The sequence below is a fragment of the Haliotis cracherodii genome, unplaced genomic scaffold (assembly GCF_022045235.1).
Source record: "Haliotis cracherodii isolate W230 unplaced genomic scaffold, xgHalCrac1.p SCAF_8, whole genome shotgun sequence".
Classification (NCBI taxonomy): domain Eukaryota; kingdom Metazoa; phylum Mollusca; class Gastropoda; order Lepetellida; family Haliotidae; genus Haliotis; species Haliotis cracherodii.
The window spans coordinates 55,692,989-55,716,212 of NW_027266341.1; the positions used below are offsets into that span (position 1 = coordinate 55,692,989).

A 23,224-nucleotide genomic window follows, 5' to 3' on the forward strand; every position below is an offset into this window, starting at 1 on the left:
AGTTTGAACAAACTGGAATAATTAGTGAATATATAGCGTGTATTATTTCATTATGTAAATGTCAATAGAGAAACCAGGCAGAGATGCAACTGGTGATGGTTCTGCTGACGTAAAGAGTTTGCCAGGTGGTAAAGGCATCCTAAGGGCAAGTAGATGTTCAGACTTTACAGGTTCAGAGGATGACCTAGCCTTGCTCCAAGGCTGTACTGAAACAAAAGTCCATGGATGTGTCGTAATTCTATCCTCCTAATAGGCAAGTCTAGATATGTGGACAGTATTCTAAAGACTCCAGTCTCTTATAGGGACATTTTTTTTTAATTATTTACATTATCAAGAAATTATGATTTAAACTAATAAGTATTGCCTTAGAGACTTGTGAAAGTCTAGGGATGAACCTGCTCAGGGGTTGAATTATTCACTGATGCACTGATGCACAATGACACTTGTCTCATGTAACGATACAGAGTTGAACTGTTCACAAGGGCTTAAAAAATCCTTCAATTCAACCACTTCTTGAAATTCACTCTAATTTAACTGCATCTTGAAAAACCTTGTATTCAACAGCTTTTTGAAAAACCCTTGAAATTGATTTTTGCCTTGTAAACCACTTGCCATGAACATTCAAGATTGGCTCACTTGTTGTGAGGTTTTTTGGTCATTCATTGATGTTTCAATTTGTCAGCATTACACACAGTGAAGTCTTTGGTGGATGATAATGTTTATGCACAAATCAAAAACTGTGCTCATTGATTGCTCTGATTAATACAATATCAAGCCATGTCAACACTTTCCCAGTGTTAAAAGGTTACTAAGTCACTGTAAAAAAATCAAGAGTTGAGATCTACTTTGGGTACAAGAAGTGGTTCACAAGGAAATGTCACAAGTCCTTCCTGGAGTTTAATACTAGTCTAAGACTAGCAGACTTATATTGATTTGGAACTCTGGTAGTGTTAATATTGTTGGTTGGTTGGTTGGTTTATAGGTTGGTGGGTGGGTGGTTGTTTAACACGGCACTCAGCAATATTCCAGCTATATGACGGCGGTCTGTAAATAATCGAGTCTGGACCTGACAATCCAGGGATTGATATCATGAGCATCAATCCACACAATTGGGATCAATGACATGCATCAACCAAGTCAGTGAACCTGACCACCTGATCCCGTTAGTCGCCTCTTGCAACAAGCATAGTCGCCTTTTACAGCAAGCATGGGTTGCTGAAGACCTATCCTCCCCGGATTTATTGTTGCACATTCAGGATAGACACAGCCTCTAGTCTCTTAGTCCGAGACTAGTGGAAATCTAGACAGACTAGTTGCTTTCTCTCAAAATAGTTATTTTATATAAGTGCTACTGATAGTGTCTCAAAAGAGCTGCGGTCTAGTTGGATATAACTCGGGTGCCATTGTACAAAACAACCTTAGCTCTACGACTGTCGTAAGTCTGTGTTAAGGTATGGGAGTTGCGATCACCTTAGTGCTAAGATTGCTTTGTACAACAACACCGAAGACTTAGCCTGGTTTCCCACCCCTGATATTTTGAGTGTTTAAAGTATATAAACTTCTGCCTTGAAGTTGATAAGTAATTAACAATGCTTAAAAAGTTCTTCAAATGCTTTGGCACCTTGAAATAGTATGTATTCTGTGATTGGTATGTGTTTGAACTGTTCTGATATTAAAGCGATAAGATGTGACCCTTGAGCCTTGATGTTTTGGTAATAATAAGTGCATTTATAATACCCCAGATTTAATTCACCAAATCAGTGATTTTGACACAAAAATCTGTATTTAGGTCAATGGCAAAAGTCAACAAGTCAAATCAAATGATGGAAGAACCATAACAACAAATCAATGCAATACTGTTCGTGATCCAATGATCTGGCCATGAACGTGGCAACAAAAAAAGCGTTTGACAAAGTCGCTATAGCTCGAGACAGTGTTTCCCTATGCTCAGAATTTCAACTAGATTTTTAATTTCTGTGCCTTGTTTTATTGAATCAATACTGTAAGTAGGACTAATCCTTACTGTTTATTTTTCAATTATGAAATTATGAAGTGTGAGACCTTGCTTAGCATTTCTATCGGTCAAAAGTCCAACTATTTAAACAAACCATCTGTCAAATTGAAATTTTATCAGTCAATGACCTGTGACCGTCTGAAACCCTGCAAATGGATGGTCATAGTGCAACACTATTATTACCCCACTCTGTGGATCAGTGTGCGCTCGCTTCTCTATGGAAATTTGTAATCAAGAATGAAAATAACAGTAGTGGCCATGGTAACAGTTAACAAATTAATTGTTTGTATTTGTACTGGACTAGAAATCCTGCAGACAGCATTCCTTCAGATTCATTGTTACCATGGTTACTGTTCAATCATCCTTAATTATTCAATGTTTTGTGTGTCCATTTTGTAATGGTCAGTACCTAAGACCCATTAGCTGCCATAGCTTCATGTTGGAAGTGATATCTCAAGATTTATTTCTCCTATCACTAACTTGTCACAGCCTTTCTCTCGCTCATGAGCTTTAAAGCAACGACCAATCAGAATGCCTCTTCTGAATGCGGGTTCAACATGGTTATACATTCAAAATAACGGCCTCGTCCGAGTGAGCCCTTGATGTATTTAAACAAGCCACACGACTTATGAATGTTTTTTTTTAGCTGAAAATGATGTTTTCCTGAGTTTAAGACATGGGAGGGAAGTCCTTATGCAACAAGACGTTCTGGTTGTAAATTGAGACGTGGTTGGTATAACTGTTGTGTGATTAAATCTTGAAAGAACAGAAGAGTTTGATCATGTGGATGGATGTCTGTTATTAACCCTTTGTCATTCAAACCAGCCTCAACTATAGCTAAAGTAAGGAAGGGGTCCAGGGTATACAGGGATAGAGCTCAGCTTCAAAGAGCCTGGGTAAGGATAAAATGATCTTGTCATGTTAAAACAATGGGGAAATATGGAAATTGGTACTTTAAGCCCTAGTACCTACCTGGTTATAATGCCAAACCGTTAATGCCAACCCGATAATGCCAACCCGATAATTTAGAATGTGCAATTTAAAGGTGGCAAGTCTCCAAGGGCAAGTGGGGGGCACGGGTGGCCCAGTCATCTAAGGCGCCGCGATTTGCTGTGCAGAGTTGTGTCTCTTGGGCACGCCAGAAACCTATGATTGTGGGTTCGAGTCCTGGTTCGGCCCGATTATGTTTCTAGGTTTGTCAGCACCATACCTGTGCTTGTTGGTTTCACAGAAGTGGTAAATGTCTGAGACCTGCATCACCAGGGCTTTCCTCCCACATTAAGCTGACACGCTGTGATATAACTCGAATACTGTTAAAAGCGGCGTAAGACTCAACTCGCTCACTTACTCCAAGGGCAAGTGACTGTTCGAAATGTGCCTCTGTTCACCCATGTAGGATGAGATGGCAAATGTGGTTGTTAACCTTCTAGCACCTAACCATGCTAACAGGCAGCTTGGGTTGTATACTCCCCAGGGAGCTGAGAATGATTCTTGAGTGCACACAGATCCAGTGACCGGGGTAATAATAGTGCTTTGAGCATGCCCCTGAGTGGTATGGAAATATGTGCAATATAAATTGCCTTTTATTATTATTGTTATTGTTATTGTTATGACCAGGTTGCACAGTTTTACATGGTCCATGGTTGTGATGGTGAGTGCAGAGTTGGTGCACGCAGGGAGCTCAGTCAAGCTCTCCAACATGCATGAATGACTTATAATGTGTAGCTACACACAAGGACAAATGGCTTCAGGGAACATGAGCTTAGTGGTATTACCATATTCGACATAATAAGCGCCCCGCTTTGATAAGAGCCCACGGCAATATTTGCTAATATATTGGCCAGTGAACAATCCCAATTAGCACCCCTTCCGATTGATCAATGTACACAAGACTTATTTATTCGCGTATAATATGCACTCGTGCGCTATATGCACCCTTAATTATGGGCAATTAAATTCTGGAAAAATATATCTGTCGTATATATATAAACATTTCAGGCTGACAGCATAAACCACAAAATTTATCTCTCAATTCTGTTTTTTTTTCACCAAAATGATATTCTAATAAGAGACCCCTGTTTCTAATTTTGAGAGTGCTCTGGGCGCTTATTACATCGAATACGGTATGTTATCCTGTGGTTACATTTAGTAAAGGCAGATTATGGCAACTGGGTTTGAAATAGCCACCTATTGTTGTTGTGTTGCCCAGTGTTACACAACCATTGTTAATTCATTGGTAATCACCGGTCCTGTCGTGATCATGTTTTTACCTACATTTGTAAGAAATGTAAAAACTTCAGGAAGTGGTAATCTTGCTATGCAAGAACTGTGTTCACTGTGTTTTTGTTGGTAGCAATGAGGACATCATTAATACAAGACGTACGTCCTTCTAACCACTGTGAAATGACGATGTCGAGAACTGTAGGGAGATGCTTCCGACTCGGATTCTCCACAAGCCGGCCATGTTTGATCAGGCTGTTTGAAGTCAAGTCGGGATGTTTGGTTAATGTTTAAAACAAAATGTTTGTGATAACACTGGATTGTAGACTCTTGCTGTGTTTTTATATTGCGTCAAAATTTCTGACTCTGGTTTTGAAGGGATATACGTTGTCGGCGTCATGCAACATTGTGTGATGAAACCCGGGCCATATGTGTTGTGATTCGAAATGGGATTTACAAATTTACACCTTGCGAAGTAAGAGGTCCTCATCTGCGAAGCTTCAAGGCTTTTATTTGTTTTCTTGATGTCGAGGATTCCAAGTGTGAAATTAAAATGGTCCGCTGCGGTAAGTGTAACACAAGGGAAGGTCTCAAATGAAAGTGTGAAGGCCATTTCTACCATGTCTACTGTCCCCAGCCGTGATATTGCTGGAATATTGCTAAAAGCGGTTTAAAACCATACTCACTCAAGTCAATGAAAATATTTTGGTATGTTTGTTTCTGAGGACATTTTCTATTTCATTCAGAGTTTCTAGAATGATGCTCTATGCCTCTTTGGATGTTTCAAGTTGGTGTTTGGCTAACGTGACAGTTCGAATGCCCTCTTGTTTTTGCAGTGATTTAGAGGATTCATGGATTCATTTTGATATTTATCATTGGTTACTTTTATTTTGTTGTGAATTGAGAGTGGAATGAATTTTAAATGTGTTCATTATTATGGTGTGATAGTGGTTTGTGTGGTCCAGACTTGATTATTTACAGACTGGCATATAACTGGAGGGGCGGTCGGGTAGCCTAGTGGTTAAAGCGTTGGCTTGTCACATCGAAGACCCTAGTTCGATTCCTGACATGGGTACAATGTGTGAAGCCCATATCTGGTGTCCCCCGCCGTGATATTGCTGGAATATTGCTAAAAGCGGCGTAAAACCATACTCACTCACTCACTTTGTGGTATCATCATTTATCACTTGACAAGATTGGAGTTTACTATTCAAGTCATGGATGGGTGTGAAGGCAGGAATGTGTGCAGAGGTTGGGCTAGGATGTGTATGTAGGCCGTCCTGTGTCTACAGTATCTATATGTATCTATAGATATCCAACTATCTGTACAGACAATCTACCTGCCACACCTGTGGGATGGAATGTGACACAGATCTATCTCATCATCACCTGTGAAAAAATCAAACTCACTCACTGTAGTGTGCTGTGATTCATTGATTTGTTCATTACTTGTTGGTTGGTTCATCCATCCATCCATCAACCCATCCATTGGTAATCATTCCATCCATCCATCCATTCTTTCATCCATCCATCCATTCTTTCGTCTGTCCATCCATCCATCTATTCTTTCATCCATCCATCCATTCTTTCATCCATCCATCCATTCTTTCATCCATCCATTCTTTCATCCATCCATACATCCATTCTTTCATCCATCCATCCATTCTTTCATCCATCCATTCTTTCATCCATCCATACATCCATTCTTCCATCCATCCATCCATTCTTCCATCATCCATCCATTTTATCCATCCATCCATTCTTTTATCCATCCATCCATTCTTTCATCCATCCATCCATTCTTACATCCATTCTTTCATCCATCCATCCATTCTTACATCCATTCTTTCATCCATCCATCCATTCTTCCACCCATCCATCCATTCTTCCATTCTTTCATCCATCCATTCTTCCATCCATCCATCCATTATTTCATCCATCCATCCTTCAGGGGTGCTCAGATGGCCCATGTGGATCAGATGGATACTGTGATTGTGGGTTTGAATCCAAGAGAATCCCTTTTTACGATCCTTGCTTTTTCAGCACACTACATGTTCCAGTGGGTTTGAGTGTGATAAATATCTCGGTCCTGCATCACTTTGGCTTGCCTCCAATGTTAACCTGTTAACTCAAAATACTGTGACCTTTGTTGGATAAAAGCATTACTTCCAATTTTGTTCTATCTTGATCATCATCGTCATCATCATCACTTTCCTCATCTTCATCTCCGTGAAAGGTTTATGATGGCCGAGCTTCAGGTTACGGAATGCTCCTGAGTGTGGGTGGAGAACGCTTCTCAATGGGGAGTGTTTGCCAAAGGTCTGGTGTACAGGATCGTGACTGCAGTAATGACCTCCAGCTGGACGTAGAGGGCACTGCAGCAGTATCAGGAATGTCCATTGTTCATCCTTACGCCACCAGTGGTCGTATATATACATGAACTTGCCCCAGCGACATCACATCATAATGCTCTTTAAGTGTAATATTTGTCGCCGGAATTGCAAACATGGATAAGTGACAGTTTAGTCAGCCACAAGCTGTCTTGTTTTTAAAGATGAAGTCGTCAGGAATACTTGATCCTCTTTGACATTTACTTACGAAGTTGTGTGTATCTTAAAGGACAAGTGTCAATGCATTGTACAGTACACGTGGTATCCATAATACCATTATCAGCTTTCAATATTGGTATCACTTGATTTATCAGGATTTGATTCCATCATGATATAGTAACCGTATTCGACGAAATAAGCGCCCAGGGCGCTCTCAAAATTACAAGTAGTGGGCTCTTATTAGAATATTATTTTGGTGGAAAAAACAGAGTTGAAAGATAAATTTCATGGTTTATGGTGACAGCCTGAAAAGTTTATGTACGACAGATATATTTTTCCAGAATTTAATTGCCCATAATTACGGGTGCATATAACACGATTGCCTATTATACACGAATATAAACATCTTGTGTACATTAATCAATCGGAAGGAGTGCTAATTGGGATTGTTCACTAGCTAATTATGTTAGCAATTATCGCCATGGGCGCTTATTAGAGCGGGGCGATTATTATGTCGAATACGGTATATGCCAACATCCACCAATCTCTTGATTTCATGACTGCGTGTAAGTCATTGTGAGATGTTTTGATTGAATAAACATTATATGTTTTAATGTAATACTACATGAAGGGACCTTTTTGGGATTTCAGGATATTCTCTTAATTTGTTTTCAATTTTCTCATTAAATAGTTTTCAGTGGGAGAAAGTATCTTTAACATGATAAATAGCTTGAAATAGTTATTGATCTCGATCATATCATATGTTTGAGACTTGATATTTGTTGTCATGGTTACTATGATCATGATGATTGCTTCAGTTGCACAAGTTATGTCTGCAACATTACCAGATTACAAGAACTACATCTGCCATTTGTCTGTCATCTATGTTTGTTTGTTTAACATTGCACTCGGCAATATTCCAGCTAGATGACGGTGGTCTGTAAATAAATGCGTCTCTATCATCTGTGAATAAAAGAGTAGCAGGAGTGAAAACTGTCTTAAGATTTTGTTTTTTAGTCTATATTTGTAATAGTTAAACCTAGGGGTATGCAATATAACTGGTATACCTATATATGACAATATGGTCGTTAGCAATACACATATCCCAATACAACCCTTGTGTATTAAATTTCTTCAAATACAGTCACAGAAGAATAAATATATGATTATAAAAAAATATGTCTACAAGTACTAGCTTGAGGCATTTGGATAGACAGAGTTCCTAACTAAACCATGTAAACCATACACGCTTCACAGTGTTTACGTTTAAATATTCCGTGTTGGTGACGTAATAGGTAGTTTAAATATTCCATGTTGGTGACGTAATAGGTAGTCTCGTTGATCCATACTCACATCTAGCAATCTGAAGTCTGGATTATTGAATGAAGAAGTACCATTTCAACAGTAGAAATATATATTATTTGGGCCCCAGTACGTATTGTTGTGTGGTTTTGTTTTAGTGTTATTATATTGTTAATATACAGTAAACTATGTTTATAACGAACACGCTTATCACGAACTGACTGATTTACATGATGACCAGATTGTTTGTAATCATGTGGACGTTGTTCATAACGTCAATCACTGGTTTGTGTGGTCCAGATGCAGTTTATAACAGACAGCTTGCATATAGCTGGAATATTTCTCAGTGGGGCATTAAACATGCTGGATCAAACAAATTAGGTCCTTGAGCTAGTGTCTAACATTGTGAACTGATGTCTGATTGTGAGGGAGTTAGTGAGTGAGTATTGAGTTTCACTGTCTATTCATCACTGTTTCATCTATATAATTGATTCATGTAATATAAAGATGAAGGAGGAAATGGATGGTGACATATACTCAGTGTGAATAATTGCTTGCCTGCTGCCTGTGGCAGGTAACTTTTCGGTGGGGCTGCATGAAATTTTTCTCCACCTGCCTGACTGTCTGGCAGATAATTTTAAGACTTCTTACGTATTCAGTTTTATCATAACTTCTTGTATATTCCAAGTAATTGTTAGCATTATTTCAACTGAATCAAGATGCGATTTGTCTCCTATTTATTGTGATTTTTCAATTTTTTCATGTCTGCAAGGGGGGCAGGTCACTTTGAAGATGGGCAGGCAGCACTTATGCTTTTAGAAACAGGTCTAAGATTGTTCTATTATAATTAGAGACACGAGCAGATTGAACTCTTACTTCACTAACATAAGAAGGTTCCAACAAACAGAGACATCTGATTGGTTTGGGTTTTGGGAAAACCGGGTAATTCCCATTCTATTTTTAGTAACTTAAGGCAATACCGTACATTATCAAACCTGACTTGGAGTCAAGATGCGTTTCTGTGGAATGACATGTTGCAGCTTCTCGGCCAATGAATATGGCGGAAATCTTTCCATTATATAATAAATTGTTTGGTGTGTGGGACAAGAGAAAGCAGTACGTATTTCACTTTTCTGTCAAGGAGATAATTTGGCTGAATATGATTATCTTAATTCTCGTCTGTTATTTTTCAGCGAGTGACATTGATGGTGTCTGACATTTATTTTTGTTGTTCCTTCACAGCTGGACAAGGTTGGTGGAACGTTCCGTCTCGGAAAGGACCGGAACAAACAGAAGAGTGTGTCCAGCTATCCCAAACAGTACATTGAGGATCAGAATGGCAGTCAAGCTGAGCCGTCGTGGGAGACCACTGTCAAGGGTTATACCACTGACGAGGTCAACGCTAGGTTCGAAGTCATTTTGGTGAGTTGTCTCCCTGTTTTGAATTTCAAAAATGACGAGCAACCAAACCATTTATTTTACCATTACCACAAGGGTAGCGTACTTTTAAATATGTAACATTTCATCTTGTAATCATAATACTTCGAGCTAAGACATATATTAATTGTATCGTAACTTGATGTATTATGATGCATTGATGAATCGCCTCACCCCTCTTGTATTGAAATGCTGTAGTCTCTGTATTAAGCACCCTGTTGCCAGAAGCACCCCTGACAAACTTCCAGATCAGTTTGTAAGTAATATGAGTGACCTTTCTTAGACCGAATATTTAGTAATGTATACTGTAAATCTTGAAATTAATGCGAGCGTGAATTAAATGCGAAAAATGCGTGTGGTCGTTGCTCGCATTTTTAAACATCGAATTTATATCAACAATAAGACATTTTGGATAGCAAAATACCAACTTAGACATAAACTGATGTATTCCACACCTCTGTTTATTGAGCAGCACTTGTATATAAAGTATATAAACAATGTCATTCAAACACTAATTACGTCCTGTGAATTGTCACTGCTGGGGTCAATACAAGAGTTCTACTCACTTATGTCATCACTGATCACACCTGCAAGTCCAGACAGACGCCACCCTTTGTTCTTTGCGACATGCGTCAAAGGCCGACACGAGCCAGTGTGCATGTATTGTTTTTGGGGAAGTACTTTACTCAGCGCTAATAAGCGGTGCTATTTGGTGTGTGATTGGATTAATGTAAGGTTGGATTAATCTGAGGATTCTAAACCTGATAGAGGACATTTTGTTTAGATATAAATCCACTGATGCTTGAGAGGAGGGGGTGTCGTATTCATATTGAGTCACATTTTTGGCTAGGGTCCAGTGGTCTCATTCATTTGGAGACGCATTAATTTCACGATTTACAGTATTAGTCAAATTTTCTAAGGTATATTGCAGATTTCTTTTTCAAACAAACAGCTCGTAAAACTGCTTTAGTCTCACTGTTGAACTAACTTTGTTCGCTACTGTTCAATCTCTGACAACAAATTTTACTTGTGTATGGCTTCAATTAGTGCTGCCTATTTTCTATTAGCCCAGCATGCCGTTGTACAAACTGATCTTAGCGCTAAGATAATCGTAACTCCCATACCTCAACATAGACATGCAACAGTCGTAGCGCTAAGGTTGTTTTGTACTACAGCACCCAGGGCAGTTATTACAGAGAATGTGGTACATATATTGTGAAACAAATTACTTTGCAACCATAGTGTCACAGGGACATGGGCAACCCACTTGTTCAAGGCGCTGCAATTTGCTGTACGGAGTTGCGTCCCTTTGACACACCAGAACCCTATGAATGATTATGAGGTTGAAACCTGGTTTGTCAGCACCTTGATAAGCCTGCTTGTGGGTTTCACCGAAGTGGTAAACATTTTTATTCCTGCATCACTTTGGCATTCCTCCTTCCATCAAACTGACACACCGTGATATGACTGGAATACTGTTCAAAATGGCCGAACTCACTAACTCATTATGTCACATCAGCCATACGTATCACAAGTAATCCAATCAAATAATCACCAGTTGCATTGAAATACTTTCATACATTGGTTTACACAGTATTAGTGTAAAATGGACTGAAAACACATTCTTTGACCAAGGTTTTTCTAAAATTGAGTTTTTGAAAGAAGTATTAAAAATGTTGATCTCAGGATTTGACACAATTTCAGTTGAGTTCCAAGAACTGCCACAGACTATTGATAGAACGGTTACACATTCGTATCTTTTATGCCAAAGGTATTCGCTTTCTACCATTTACATCGTTCTATGTATATCACGACCATTGCCTTTGTGAATAAGCAATATTCTTTTGGTCCACCAAGGGGAAATCACAAGTAGCTGAGCCAGAAGGTATTTATTGTCGTCAACTACCGATAATGCCCCAGTGGACAAAAAGATTAGCAGAGCAGAAAATTGTGCTGTGGATATCAGGTCATTGACACTTTGACCTTTCTTGCAGCAGTGTTTGGGGTCGGTTCACGTAGCCACTTGTCAGTGGGGTTACAACTGTGTGGAATACATGTCACTTACCTTCGAAGATCGGGGTTTGAATTGATCTTCAGCAGCCAATGCTTGTCATAATAGGCCATCAGGTGGTCAGGCTCGCTGACTTGGTTGATGCATGTCATTGGATCCCATTTGCGTGGATCGATCGTCAAGATATCAATCACTGAATTGTCTGGTCCAGACTTGATTATTTACAGACTGGCATATAGCTGCAGGGGTGGTCGGGTAGCCTAGTGGTTAATGTGTTCACTTGTCATGTCAAAGACCCGGGTTCGATTCCCGACATGGGAACAATGTGTGGAGCCCATTTCTAGTGTTCCCCGCCATGATATTGCTGGAATATTGCTAAAAGTGGCGTAAAAACATACTTACTCACTCATATACCTGAAATATTGCTGATTGCTGCATTAAGCAAATAAACAAGAGCTACACACAGGGATATGTCACCATAATGCATGTGACCTTTTGCAATCAACAGGATTGGTAACTTGTATTTGATGAGGATGCAACTTAGGCCGAACGGCTCATTATGCACTGAATAGAGGTGATTAGCAGTCTGTTTGGTTTGTAATTTGTAGCGCATGGATTTCACCCCCGTGATTGTTCTGTGTGCATGTGTTCAGTGGTTTGAGGCTGGGTGGGTGTACGAGTACATGTGTCAGTTGTGAGTGGACATGTTTTCATGAGCTTAGGGAGCTTGATAGACTAACATTTAGTCTATGAAATCTTATATTACACAATGTCCTTCTTGACTAAAAATAATATATAAAAAAATTCCCTATGCTGTGGAATAGAGCTAGCTAGAGCTGGCTAGACTTGCTTTGTATGCATTTCTAGATTATTTTTTTTCATAAAAATAAATATATTCCACAGTCATAGTGCAGGACTAGGGGCTTGAGACCATGAGACAGGGTTGAGGGGGGTACGCTAACGCTAAGCTTGTAAAATCCTCTACACCGTTATTGACACACGTAACAAGTGTTTCATTTTGAGTTCCCAAGTCACAAATACATATGCTCCCGGATCACCCGGTGTGGGTATGACCCAAGATAACTTTCCTAGATAATAATTCCGTCACCTGGAGAGGCACCAGGCCAGAACTTTAAGGCTGAGTTGGGTGTGAGATGTGACACCTGATCTTCTCTGTCCCAACAATGTACTATCTGCTCCTAGTGTCACACTTACATAAACCTTCATCTCCCTGTGGTTGACATTGTGCAGGCTTTAGTGTTCAAACACAGGCTCTCTATGGTCCATTGTTCACCTGTATGAATATCACACATGCCAGCCATTACCATCAAGGAAGAATCATTATGATCATTGGAACCAACTTTTCACCATTGCAATTAGGTGAAATATATTACGAATTTCAGCGGTAGAAACTAACAGTTTTAGTCCACTAGTTTGTTTCTTTGTTGTTTAACGCCGCACTCAGCAATATTCCAGCTATAAGACGGCGGTCTGTAAAATAATCGAGTCTGGACCAGACATCATGAGCATCAATCCAGGCAATTGGGATCGATGACATGTATCAACCAAGTCAGTAAGCCTGACCACCCGATCCTGTTAGTCGCCTTTTACGACAAGCATAGTCGCCTTTTACGGCAAGTATGGGTTGCTGAAGACCTATTATACCCTGGAATCTTCACAGGTCCACTAGTCCTTATAACGATAACATATAGCAAAACCCTTCAAAATGACAAATTTCCGCTAGTTTCTGATACCTTAACTATTGGGCAGTTTGGGAAGGACCACAGGACCAGTACCAATTTCTAAAGCTGAATTTTGTAAATCAATAATCAATATTAACAATCACTTGTTTTAATCTGACATGGAAAGTTTAAAGATTTTGAGGAGCATGTTGAGTTGATAAAATATATTGCAAAAGTTGATTTATTTTATCAAAATAATACAGTCATGTGAATAATGCTTATGGTGATAATGATTTTTTTGGCGAAAATTATAATTTTGCAAATTGTCCTAATTGCCTGAATTTGAGGTTTATATATCTGTAGATGTTTTGTTTAATATTGATCAGGGTAATAATAAGCTGAAACATTTCTCAGCCCGAGCAGTAGTCACATGACACACCATGTATCCCCTAAAAAGTCTGAATTTCTTCTGCCCCTGGGGTTATTTCAACAAGGACTGACTTGGGTTAGTAGCCAAGTGAGAAATTCTTCCCATGTTAATGCACATCATTCGCAAAGGTTTTAATGAAATGTGTTTGACTACCTTATATGTTAACCTGATGAAGCAAATAGGAAAAGTAACACCAAATCAATGGTCAGCTGTAATAGAATTCGGAATATCATTTCTATGTTCTGTGTATTCTGATGTCTTTATACCTCTGATTTATGGCCTTGTTCGTAGAGTCGCTAGTGTTGACGTCATAGCGGAATCACCTGCTGTTTGTGGTAGCTGTAGTTCCATGCAACAGGTATTGTACTTTAATAACGCTGTGACCGAGGTTGGACATAAACAGATATTATGTGATTGTGTCATGCGTCAGCGGAGTGTATATCTTCAATATTTCATTACTAAAAGTAAGGTTATTTCAGAAGAAATGTTACATTATTCTTGCAAATCTTCTACCTCTATTACATCTTTGCCATAAATCCTGTATTTTGGCTTCACGCTTTGTCACGCTAACTAAATTTTCAGATTTTCAACAGACGTCCTCTTCACTGTCAATTAACTTTTGTCTTTAAGCCAGGGGAACTTATTTCTTTTTTTTAATTTAAGATTAATATGCGAGATTAAGAGGTAAATGTGTGAAATAACAAACCCAAAATACAACAAAATTATGACCTTAAGCTGAAATTTTCTGCACAAATATAACCCAAAGATATATTAATAAAATATATTTTCAATCAAAAACATAATTTTTATTTATATTAAGAAAAATAAGTGGATTTGGGATGGCAGCATCAAAGATCTTATGCAAAAGAAGTGGGACACCCAAGTAGGGATAGCTTGACTGTAAAATGAGAAACTAAACTGGTCTGGCAATTGTGCACATTATGACATATGTCTGTCTAAACATGCTAGACTTGCTGCTTTGTTTATTAATTATTTGGATCACTGGAAACGTGGCCTGGTTTTTGGATCAGAGATAGCATGGATACATTATGCAGTAATAATGGTAATACTGAAAAAACAAATAAAATGTTGCTAATGAAGGAAAGAATTTTCTGTGAACAATAGCTCATAAGGAGCCTTGTAGCATGTTTCAGAAGAAATTAGGAAGCTTAATCAAGTTTGGTAATTGCTAATAGGGAAATAACATGCTATTGTTAAGTCATTATCGGCAACACTGTTGGTGGGATCTCAGATTGTGAGTATAGGTTATGCATGGTGTAGATGATTAAGTGAGTGGGATTCAGAAGTAACCTTAGCCTCAGGGTTTCCCCAGATGCAATGTATCTGCATCCTGTATGTACGAGTCAATTACATACCTTTCTTCACCAATGTGCTTTCTGTTAAAAATATGTAAAACCAAGAAGTAAAAACAGACTGTCATTTAATGTTTTGAGCTTGTTTAGAGCTTGTATGGGGTGCTTATAAAAAGTATAAAGCTTTGTGTAGAAGGTGGTTGGGGCGCTTAATATGGTGAATACGGTATCGAAGTTCTGACAGTTCATTTCTGATTTTCTTCGCTGAATAACTTTGTTTTGCTGCAAACATGGAAATGACTTCTTATTATTAGCCCAGGGCTTCATGTTGCCAGCCTGTCGACATCACATTGGTCACAGGCGTAAACTTGGGACACATCAAAAGTAGTCCTGATATTCCCCAAGACTCACAAGAACATAGATCCCTCAGTAAATCCTTGAAAGAGGTCTGATGCTTCTCTGAGGTATTGGTATCCTGTTCTGTGGTTAAAAACTAACTGCCAAAAGAAACGCAAACCATAGAAACATCTGGAGAAGTATGTACATTGAGAATAGATGTTCCAATGTGTACGAAGTAATGACCAAACTAACAATCAGTCAAGTATTACCACAGTGTGACTATTCTTATCACGATATGCTGCACGTGTTTTCCAAACTGTACACACTGAGTCATAGATCTATGACGTCACATGTGATGCGTTCATGAGCATCAGTTCACACAACATACCAGTATGTTTGTTTGTACATCGAACTAATCTGATATCTCTGGAATTTCTTCATATATATAGCATGTATATAACATGTATGGTATTTACGTTTCTTTTGACTTTGAGTTATTTACATGAAGTATATGGAGAAGGATTCTCTAAATTTTGGAGTGTTCAGTTCACATTCATGATCCATAAATAATTAGTAGAGAGACGATACACCGATGCATTGGTGGATCGCGAGTTTTTACTTCTCGATACAAGTATTGATCACAATAGCACACTAAGTACAAAAAATCGATTCTTACCTTTAATGTATTCTTTAATATATGTTACACCAAACACTAATTACTTGTGAAAATGAGTTGTGAAAACATAAATATTTTCATCCATTGTGCCATACTTGACACTGCTAACTGTAAATCGTCGGTGTGCCAGGTATTTGGTCATGCTGTCTGTGAAAAAGATGGCTACGCACATCAGATTAGAGCACATGCAAGTATCATTATACAGTTGGTGTATTGTCCCAGCCCTATAAATAATATAATCAACAATTGTTCACCAGGATCAAATTTTAGATTATATTCAGTTCCAGATTCATCTTCCGCTCTAGTGGTAAACAGGGTCTGATGTTTGTACTTTAAATCATAATCAAGATTTTCCTTAATGTCTCCTTTATTTAACATTATTTAGATCCGTTTGACATGTTATGAAACTGATTGTTTGTTGTCTGGCTGTAGGACTGATGTCTTCCTCCCAACTCTAATCTAGTGTCGCATTTCTTCATAACCTTGACCCTTGACAAGCTGAAGACATCCTGATTCTACATCCCTCCGGTCTCTACATTGTTGTCATGTGACGACTTCTCAGGCTCTCTTTCTCTGTCAAGGGGCGGTCGGGTAGCCTAGTTGTTAAGGCGTTTGCTCTTCATGCCGATGACCCGGGTTCGATTCCTGACATGGGTACAATGTGTGAAGCCCATTTCTGGTGTCCCTTGCAGGATATTGCTGGAATATTGCTAAAAGCAGCGTAAAACCATACTCGCTCACTTTCTCTGTAAAGCACATCCACGGCATGTGTCTCCATCTGTTTGTCTCCCACTTTGGCTTTATCACTATCAATGAGATGTCTATACTCTATGACTCAGGATCTCCTTCGTAGTCTTCCATTGAAGGTCCCTCTGCTTCTCTCTGTATATTGCTTGGGGTCTCCTTTTAATAATTGAGGGTTTTTCATCATGGAGGGTGTCCTGTAGCTGTCATCCACTGAAGATCTCTCTACTTCCTTGTGTCTTCCACTATAGACGAGGGCCAGTCTACTTTCTGTCTTTGAAGGTTTCCTTATTTCAGTGATCCTGAACGTCTTCTCTAAGTTTTGTGTGTTTTTTTTCCCCCGTGGCCAAACATGTTATTTCATGTTGATCTCTAAATGTCTCTGCCCATTTCCATCTATCTATGTCTGTCTATGTCTATCTATGTCTGTCTATGTCTGTCTATGTCTATCTATGCCTATCTATGTCTGTCTATGTCTATCTATGTCTGTCTATGTCTATCTATGTCTGTCTATGTCTATCTATGTCTATCTATGTCTGTCTATGTCTATCTATGTCTATCTATGCCTGTAAGTCTCTGTCCCATTCACTCCACTTCATATGCTGTGACATAGATTCATAGATTGCCAAGAGTTCTCCTTTTACTCCTGCCCCTATGTAAATTTTGTTTGCAAATGTTCACAGTATAGGCTGGATATATCCTAAAAATTGTGTTGTTATAAAAATAGAAATGTTGATCTTGAAGCAGTGACCGAAAAAATATTTGGTCTCTTAAAAATCCTCCTCCCCCATCCTGATTATTAAATGGCAGGTTCCATAAGCATGATTAGGTGATTGGGGATGACAGACTGTTTCATTATCAGCATTAGAAACTGGCACTAGTCCTTGCCAAACTGCCCCATCATAAGGAAATCAGTAGAAATGTGCCGTTTTGCTATCATGTTATCATAATAAGGACTAGTAGATTGAAACTGTTAGTTTCCACCGCTGAATATTGGGAGGATCTTGGAATGTTATCTGTTAAAGTAACATTCTCATATAGCCTTTGCTTGCATAGTAGATGTAGTATATTGATTTATACATCCAGGGCTGTACTCCATTTTGGTGTATTCGTCCTTGACACAGTCACACAGAACAGTGAATCTCACCTACTTCTGTTGGTGGTGCATTACGTGACAGCTGTGTGTGTATGTACTAAGTACAGAGCTGGCTTAATCAGTCTTAGCTGCTTAGGACACAATTAATTACATCACGCTTGTCAATAGTTGATTGTCTGGTACACCATCAGGGAGATGTGATGGTGTGTGCTGCACTCGGGCTCCAGCAGATGCAGCAGGAATCTCTGTCCTCTGAGTGCAGTTGAACAGCGTTACCGGATGCAAATTATCTCTTCCAATATGCGTAAAAAATCCTTATGATGTAATGGTCACGTAATGTCCACTGTGTGTCCCATTGGACGAAGAGTGTGGATGTTGACCGATTGGAACTAATTAGTTGAAGCATGTGTTTTACTGTAAATCGTGAAATTAATGCGTCTCCAAAAGAATGCAACCGCTGGCCCCTAGCCAAAAATGTGACTCAATATGAATGCGACACTCCCCTCCTCTCAAGCATCAGTGGATTTATATCTAAACAAAATGTCCTCAGCAGGTTTACAGGAGAATCCTCACCTTAATCCAACCTTACATTAATCCAATCACACACCAAATAGCACCGCTTATTAGTGCTGAGTAGAGTCTTGACCCCAGCAGTGACAATTCACAGGATGTAATTAGTGTTTGAATGACATTGTTTATATACTTGTTCCAAGTGCTGCTCAATATAAACAGTGATGTGGAATACATAGTTGTTTGTTTTCAGCGTATGTCTAAGTTGGTATTTCTGCTATCCAAAATGTCTTATTGTTGATATAAATGCGATGTTTAATAATGCGAGCAAAGACCACTCGCATTTTTTGCATTTAATTCACGCTCGCGTTAAATAAAAAATTTACAGTATCTGATATTGCTGTTCTGAAAAAATACATTCTGTGTTCGGACAGGTAATTTGCTCAATGACTAAGTTTCTATTCAAACAAGGATATCTCCATCTACAATCAGCATTAGGACACAAGCATACTGTGTGTTTAACTTACTGTAGTAGTGGTCAGACAGGGACCCCCTTTTTAACGACTCAGACCCCATAAATGTATTATAGAGTCCCCAGGACTCCCAGATATGACCAAGGTAGATTGGCTATGACTGATCGCCTTGACAGACCTTAGTGAGCCTGCAGTGGAGGACATTCACTGATTTGTCTATTTGTGTTTGTGTACATTCCTGGCGTGGTTATTGTGCTTTTGTATTACCGTATTTACCATAATGAAACTAAAGCTTTCCCCATAATATTTACTAGGTAGCTATATATAGACATTCTGGTCTGCTATATTTTGTAATACAATCTGTACATTTTCAGTCGTTTTAGGGGGCGCTTATATAGATTACTGACAGATTGGTTTTAATTTGGGTGCTTAATCGAACAGGGTGCTTAGTATGGCGAATATGGTATCAATGATGATTTATTCAATCATGTCTTATTGTTTATGGGCTGGTGTGATGTAGCTGGAATATTGCTGACTGGCATTAATCAACATACATTCACTCAGTAAACAACCCTGATAGTCACTGAATGCATTGTTCTCTAATGTGAAAAATAACCTGTATATGTTCAGCAGTGAAATGTCCCAAATTTTGTTAATTTTGCTGTTGATTGACATTTATTTTGCAATCAAACGTGTGAAATACAAGAAAAGACTTTTCTTACTGATGCTTTAATTTCATGCTGAATTGGACCAAGAGATCAGTAAAATGGTATTTCTGACTTACAATATTGATATTGAATTTGTGTCACGATTTCTTTCACTCTGATATTTGTGTAATTCTCGTATCTCATCAGGAGTATTTAATAATTTGGGGTCAAAATTTGGCTGAAATACTTCCATGTGAATTTTAACTCACTCAACTCACTGCCTTGTAATTTAGGGTATGTTTGTTTGTAGTTATTAAACGCCAGACTCCAACTATATAATGGCAGTCCATAAATAATCGAGTCTGGACAAGAAAATCCAGTGATTGGAAACATGAGCATCGATCCACGTAATTTGGGATACGATGGCTGCATCAACCAAGTTAGTGAGCCTGACCACCCGATCCCGTTAGTTGCCTCTTATGACAAGCATAGTCGTCTCTTACGGCAAGTATGGGTTGCTCAGAAGACCAATTCTAGCCTGGATCTTCACAGGTCCCAGGGCAGTATGTATCGAGGTTATCATGGTACTGTTTCCTTGAACTGTTGCTCTCTCAATTTTTTAATGACATGAATCATGACAGTAACTGACAGTTCTGGTTATATTTTTTTAAAAAGGAGCTTGGCATACTCTTTTGTATTAACATTACCAGAATAATCTTTTGCTACAGTACACCCCCTGAAATTGGCTCAAGTAGTTCTGTAGCTGCAGATTTTAATAGTACTGATGTTACTGGCAGATGCATCGGTACTTGACCCCTGAAGAAAAATATGACTGCCATTTCTGAGTAATTATAGACCTCTGGACCTAGATTTCTGAAGGCAGACTCATTATTTTGACAGAATTTGTGTCACTTGACCCTCAGATATTCAAACCAGTCGACAGCTATTACACCAGATACCTAAACAAGTTGACAGTGCATCTGTGTCCAGTGTTATCAATGTATTCACTCCCATCAGGGTGTGACATCATATGATTATGAAGCTCAGGACAATAATAATAGAGACCTGTGGCCACAGAAGACAATTATAATTCCCTGCTTGAACCTGCTGTTTGCTAAACCGTAGTAGTTGTGTTATTATATGATGAGCAAGCAAAACTTTACACTGTTTTAGTTGAATTGAATAGAAACAAAAAGATGTGCAATAGTTAAATTTCCATGTACAACAAAACATTTATTGTAGACGTTTTTATCCCCTGCCATGAAGTAGAAGGAGGGTATATGAATGCGTGCTGTCTGTCCTTCCTTCCATCATGTTTTGTTTCCGGAACAGAACTCAAAAACCATGAGAGATATCTTAACCCATCTTGGAACATAGATAGATCTTGTGGTGAACTGGTGCCTTTTGATAGTTTGGGATTTTCGAAAAAGTATTTTTTCGAGTTTCCATGGCGAGGACTATGACTTAGACTGAAGACAGTGGTTGTGCTAGTTTCCTACAATATTTTCTTGCCTTACTCACACCCGGGACATGTCATATTGGGAGGGATATGAGTATTTCATGCTTGTTGATTAAGGTGTAAATATTTGTTTCTTGTGATGAGCTATGACAGATTAGATGTCAACATGGTGAAGTATGAATACAGGAAGGTAAGGGTGTAATTGTAAGAAATAACCCTCCAAAGTTGTTGTTTTTCGTTTAACGTTGCACTCAGCAATATTACACCTATATGACGGCGATTTGTGAATAATCGAGTCTGGATCAGACAAGCCAGTGATTGATATTCCGAGCATCGATCCACGCATTTGGGATACGATGACATGCATCAACCAAGTCAGCAAGCCTGACCATCCGATCCCTTTAGTCGCCTCTTACGACAAGCATAGTCGCCTTTTATGGCAAGCGTGGGTTGCTGAAGACCTACTCTTCAAAGTGGTTGCTGAGGTATATCTATACATCTGTAATCATTTAATGGTCTGGATGAAGAAAATAATATTAAAATCCATCTCTATCTACATATTCTAAAAAACAGGGCTGCGTTGTCAAAATACAGATGTTTTATTGATGGCCTCATTGATGAAGCCCAACTTTCCATCAGTCCTAGACCCACACAACATTGACATGTCAGACAACTGTTGCTGTTCACACAGCCGCCATTCCAGTTGCTAATTACATGGGGAATGGAGACAGGATGAAGCTCCTGGTCAGCTTCTTGTGTGTAACTGCCCCAGGACTACTGTCAACAGCTACACTTTGTTTACAAACTTCATCAAGTGGGGACTTCAACCCAGTCCATTTCTCTCACTAGAGGGAGCCACCATGCAGGGTTTTTCCCTGGGTCTTGTGACTCACCGGAATAATGTTTGGGGTTCCAAGAAGTTAAGATGGGGGTCCCATTTTACCAACATGTAGCATGCGACTTTAGTTCAAAGAATTTTACGGATGTCATATCATTGCGCATGCTCAGGAGCCTTTAGCCTATTATATATAGGAATATTTTATTCTTGTCCCACTATGTTTACGACAAAAGTGTCTAAATTCTGTTAGTTCAAGAGCAACAGCGAATGAAATACCGGAATTTAGGCATGACTGTTGTAAGCATAGTATGAGATGAACACAAATATAATGATCTATTTATAACTGAAGAAGATGTCTACATACAGAGACAAGTTTTAGTGTTTACCTATAAGGACAGCAAGTCACAAAACAGCGAAACCACAATTTGTCGTATGACGTGAACAGTCTTCAGCTATGGAGTCATTTCTAGTGTGACGTCATTCCGACCTCGGGTCACAATAAGATTTGAATGCCGTCCGGATGGCGGAAACAATACACTGTTGTCTCATGAGGTGATATGACCCTAGGGCATTTATGATTTTTATGAACCCCGATATGTTTGCCCTTGTAGGTAAAAACAATGTGTATTTTAGTGTCAATTGTTGAAAGTCAACGATTGATTTACCAGAATAGAAATGTCACTTATGTGCAACATGCAAACTACATATTTGTGATTAAAACGATTCACAGCCATATTTTTTTTTATCCCAATGTAAATTATTTCCGTCCATTCTCAGTTTGCATCTGGCTACCTACCCTGACCGTATATTGTAACATAGACCATGTAGACTAACTTCTAGTTTCTGATGGAACATATCTTACAGAAAAAAACCAGTTGTTAAAATATCTTAATAAAAGTATAATAAAAAGGAGCCAAGAGACTCTGTTCATATTTTGATACTGCAGTAATCTAGACTTGCCAAACATTATAGACTTGAATGGGCTGTATTGGATATGTTTGTTTCAGGGTCGGTACGACAGACTAAGTGTGACATTTCTGTAGTATAAATCAGGTTGTGTTTATGAACATGGGTTTATTCTTGTAAAGAGTTTAGACTTGTGTAATTATTGATGCTATCAGTATCAGAGAATAAATGGGGTTATAGTGGTCTCCTTGTGTACTTGATTGTGGTTTGTGGTGTCAACCATCTGTGTCAGGTGTCAGTGCTGTTTCTGACACGGAGTGAAAGTGGCTCTTGTTCTGAAATCACATAATGTATGTGTATAGTTAAGTGTTGCTCCTGTCGTAAAAGGCGACTATGCTTGTTGAAACAACCGACCATCCATGGTGATAAAGTATCAGTCAACTGGAGATATTCTTAATGGGGCTTGTAGACTTGCCCTGTACAAGTATATACCAGTAGTATTGACCGGTGATGCATATTCTGAGAGGAGTACGCCAGTGTTACACAGGCTGTGTGAAACAATTGAGTGGTAATACATT

At 38.8% G+C, this 23,224-nt stretch overlaps 1 protein-coding gene across 5 annotated transcripts in view; it reads left to right on the top strand.

Moving 5' to 3' along the window:
- Positions 1-23,224, top strand: part of LOC139449823 (protein diaphanous homolog 2-like) — a 104,144-nt gene that overhangs the window by 23,234 nt on the left and 57,686 nt on the right. For all 5 annotated transcript variants that reach the window (XM_071231366.1, XM_071231367.1, XM_071231368.1 and 2 more), the window contains exon 2: positions 9,328-9,507. In XM_071231366.1, coding sequence (XP_071087467.1) covers positions 9,328-9,507 — 180 coding nt within the window. The remainder of the gene's footprint in view (positions 1-9,327; positions 9,508-23,224) is intronic.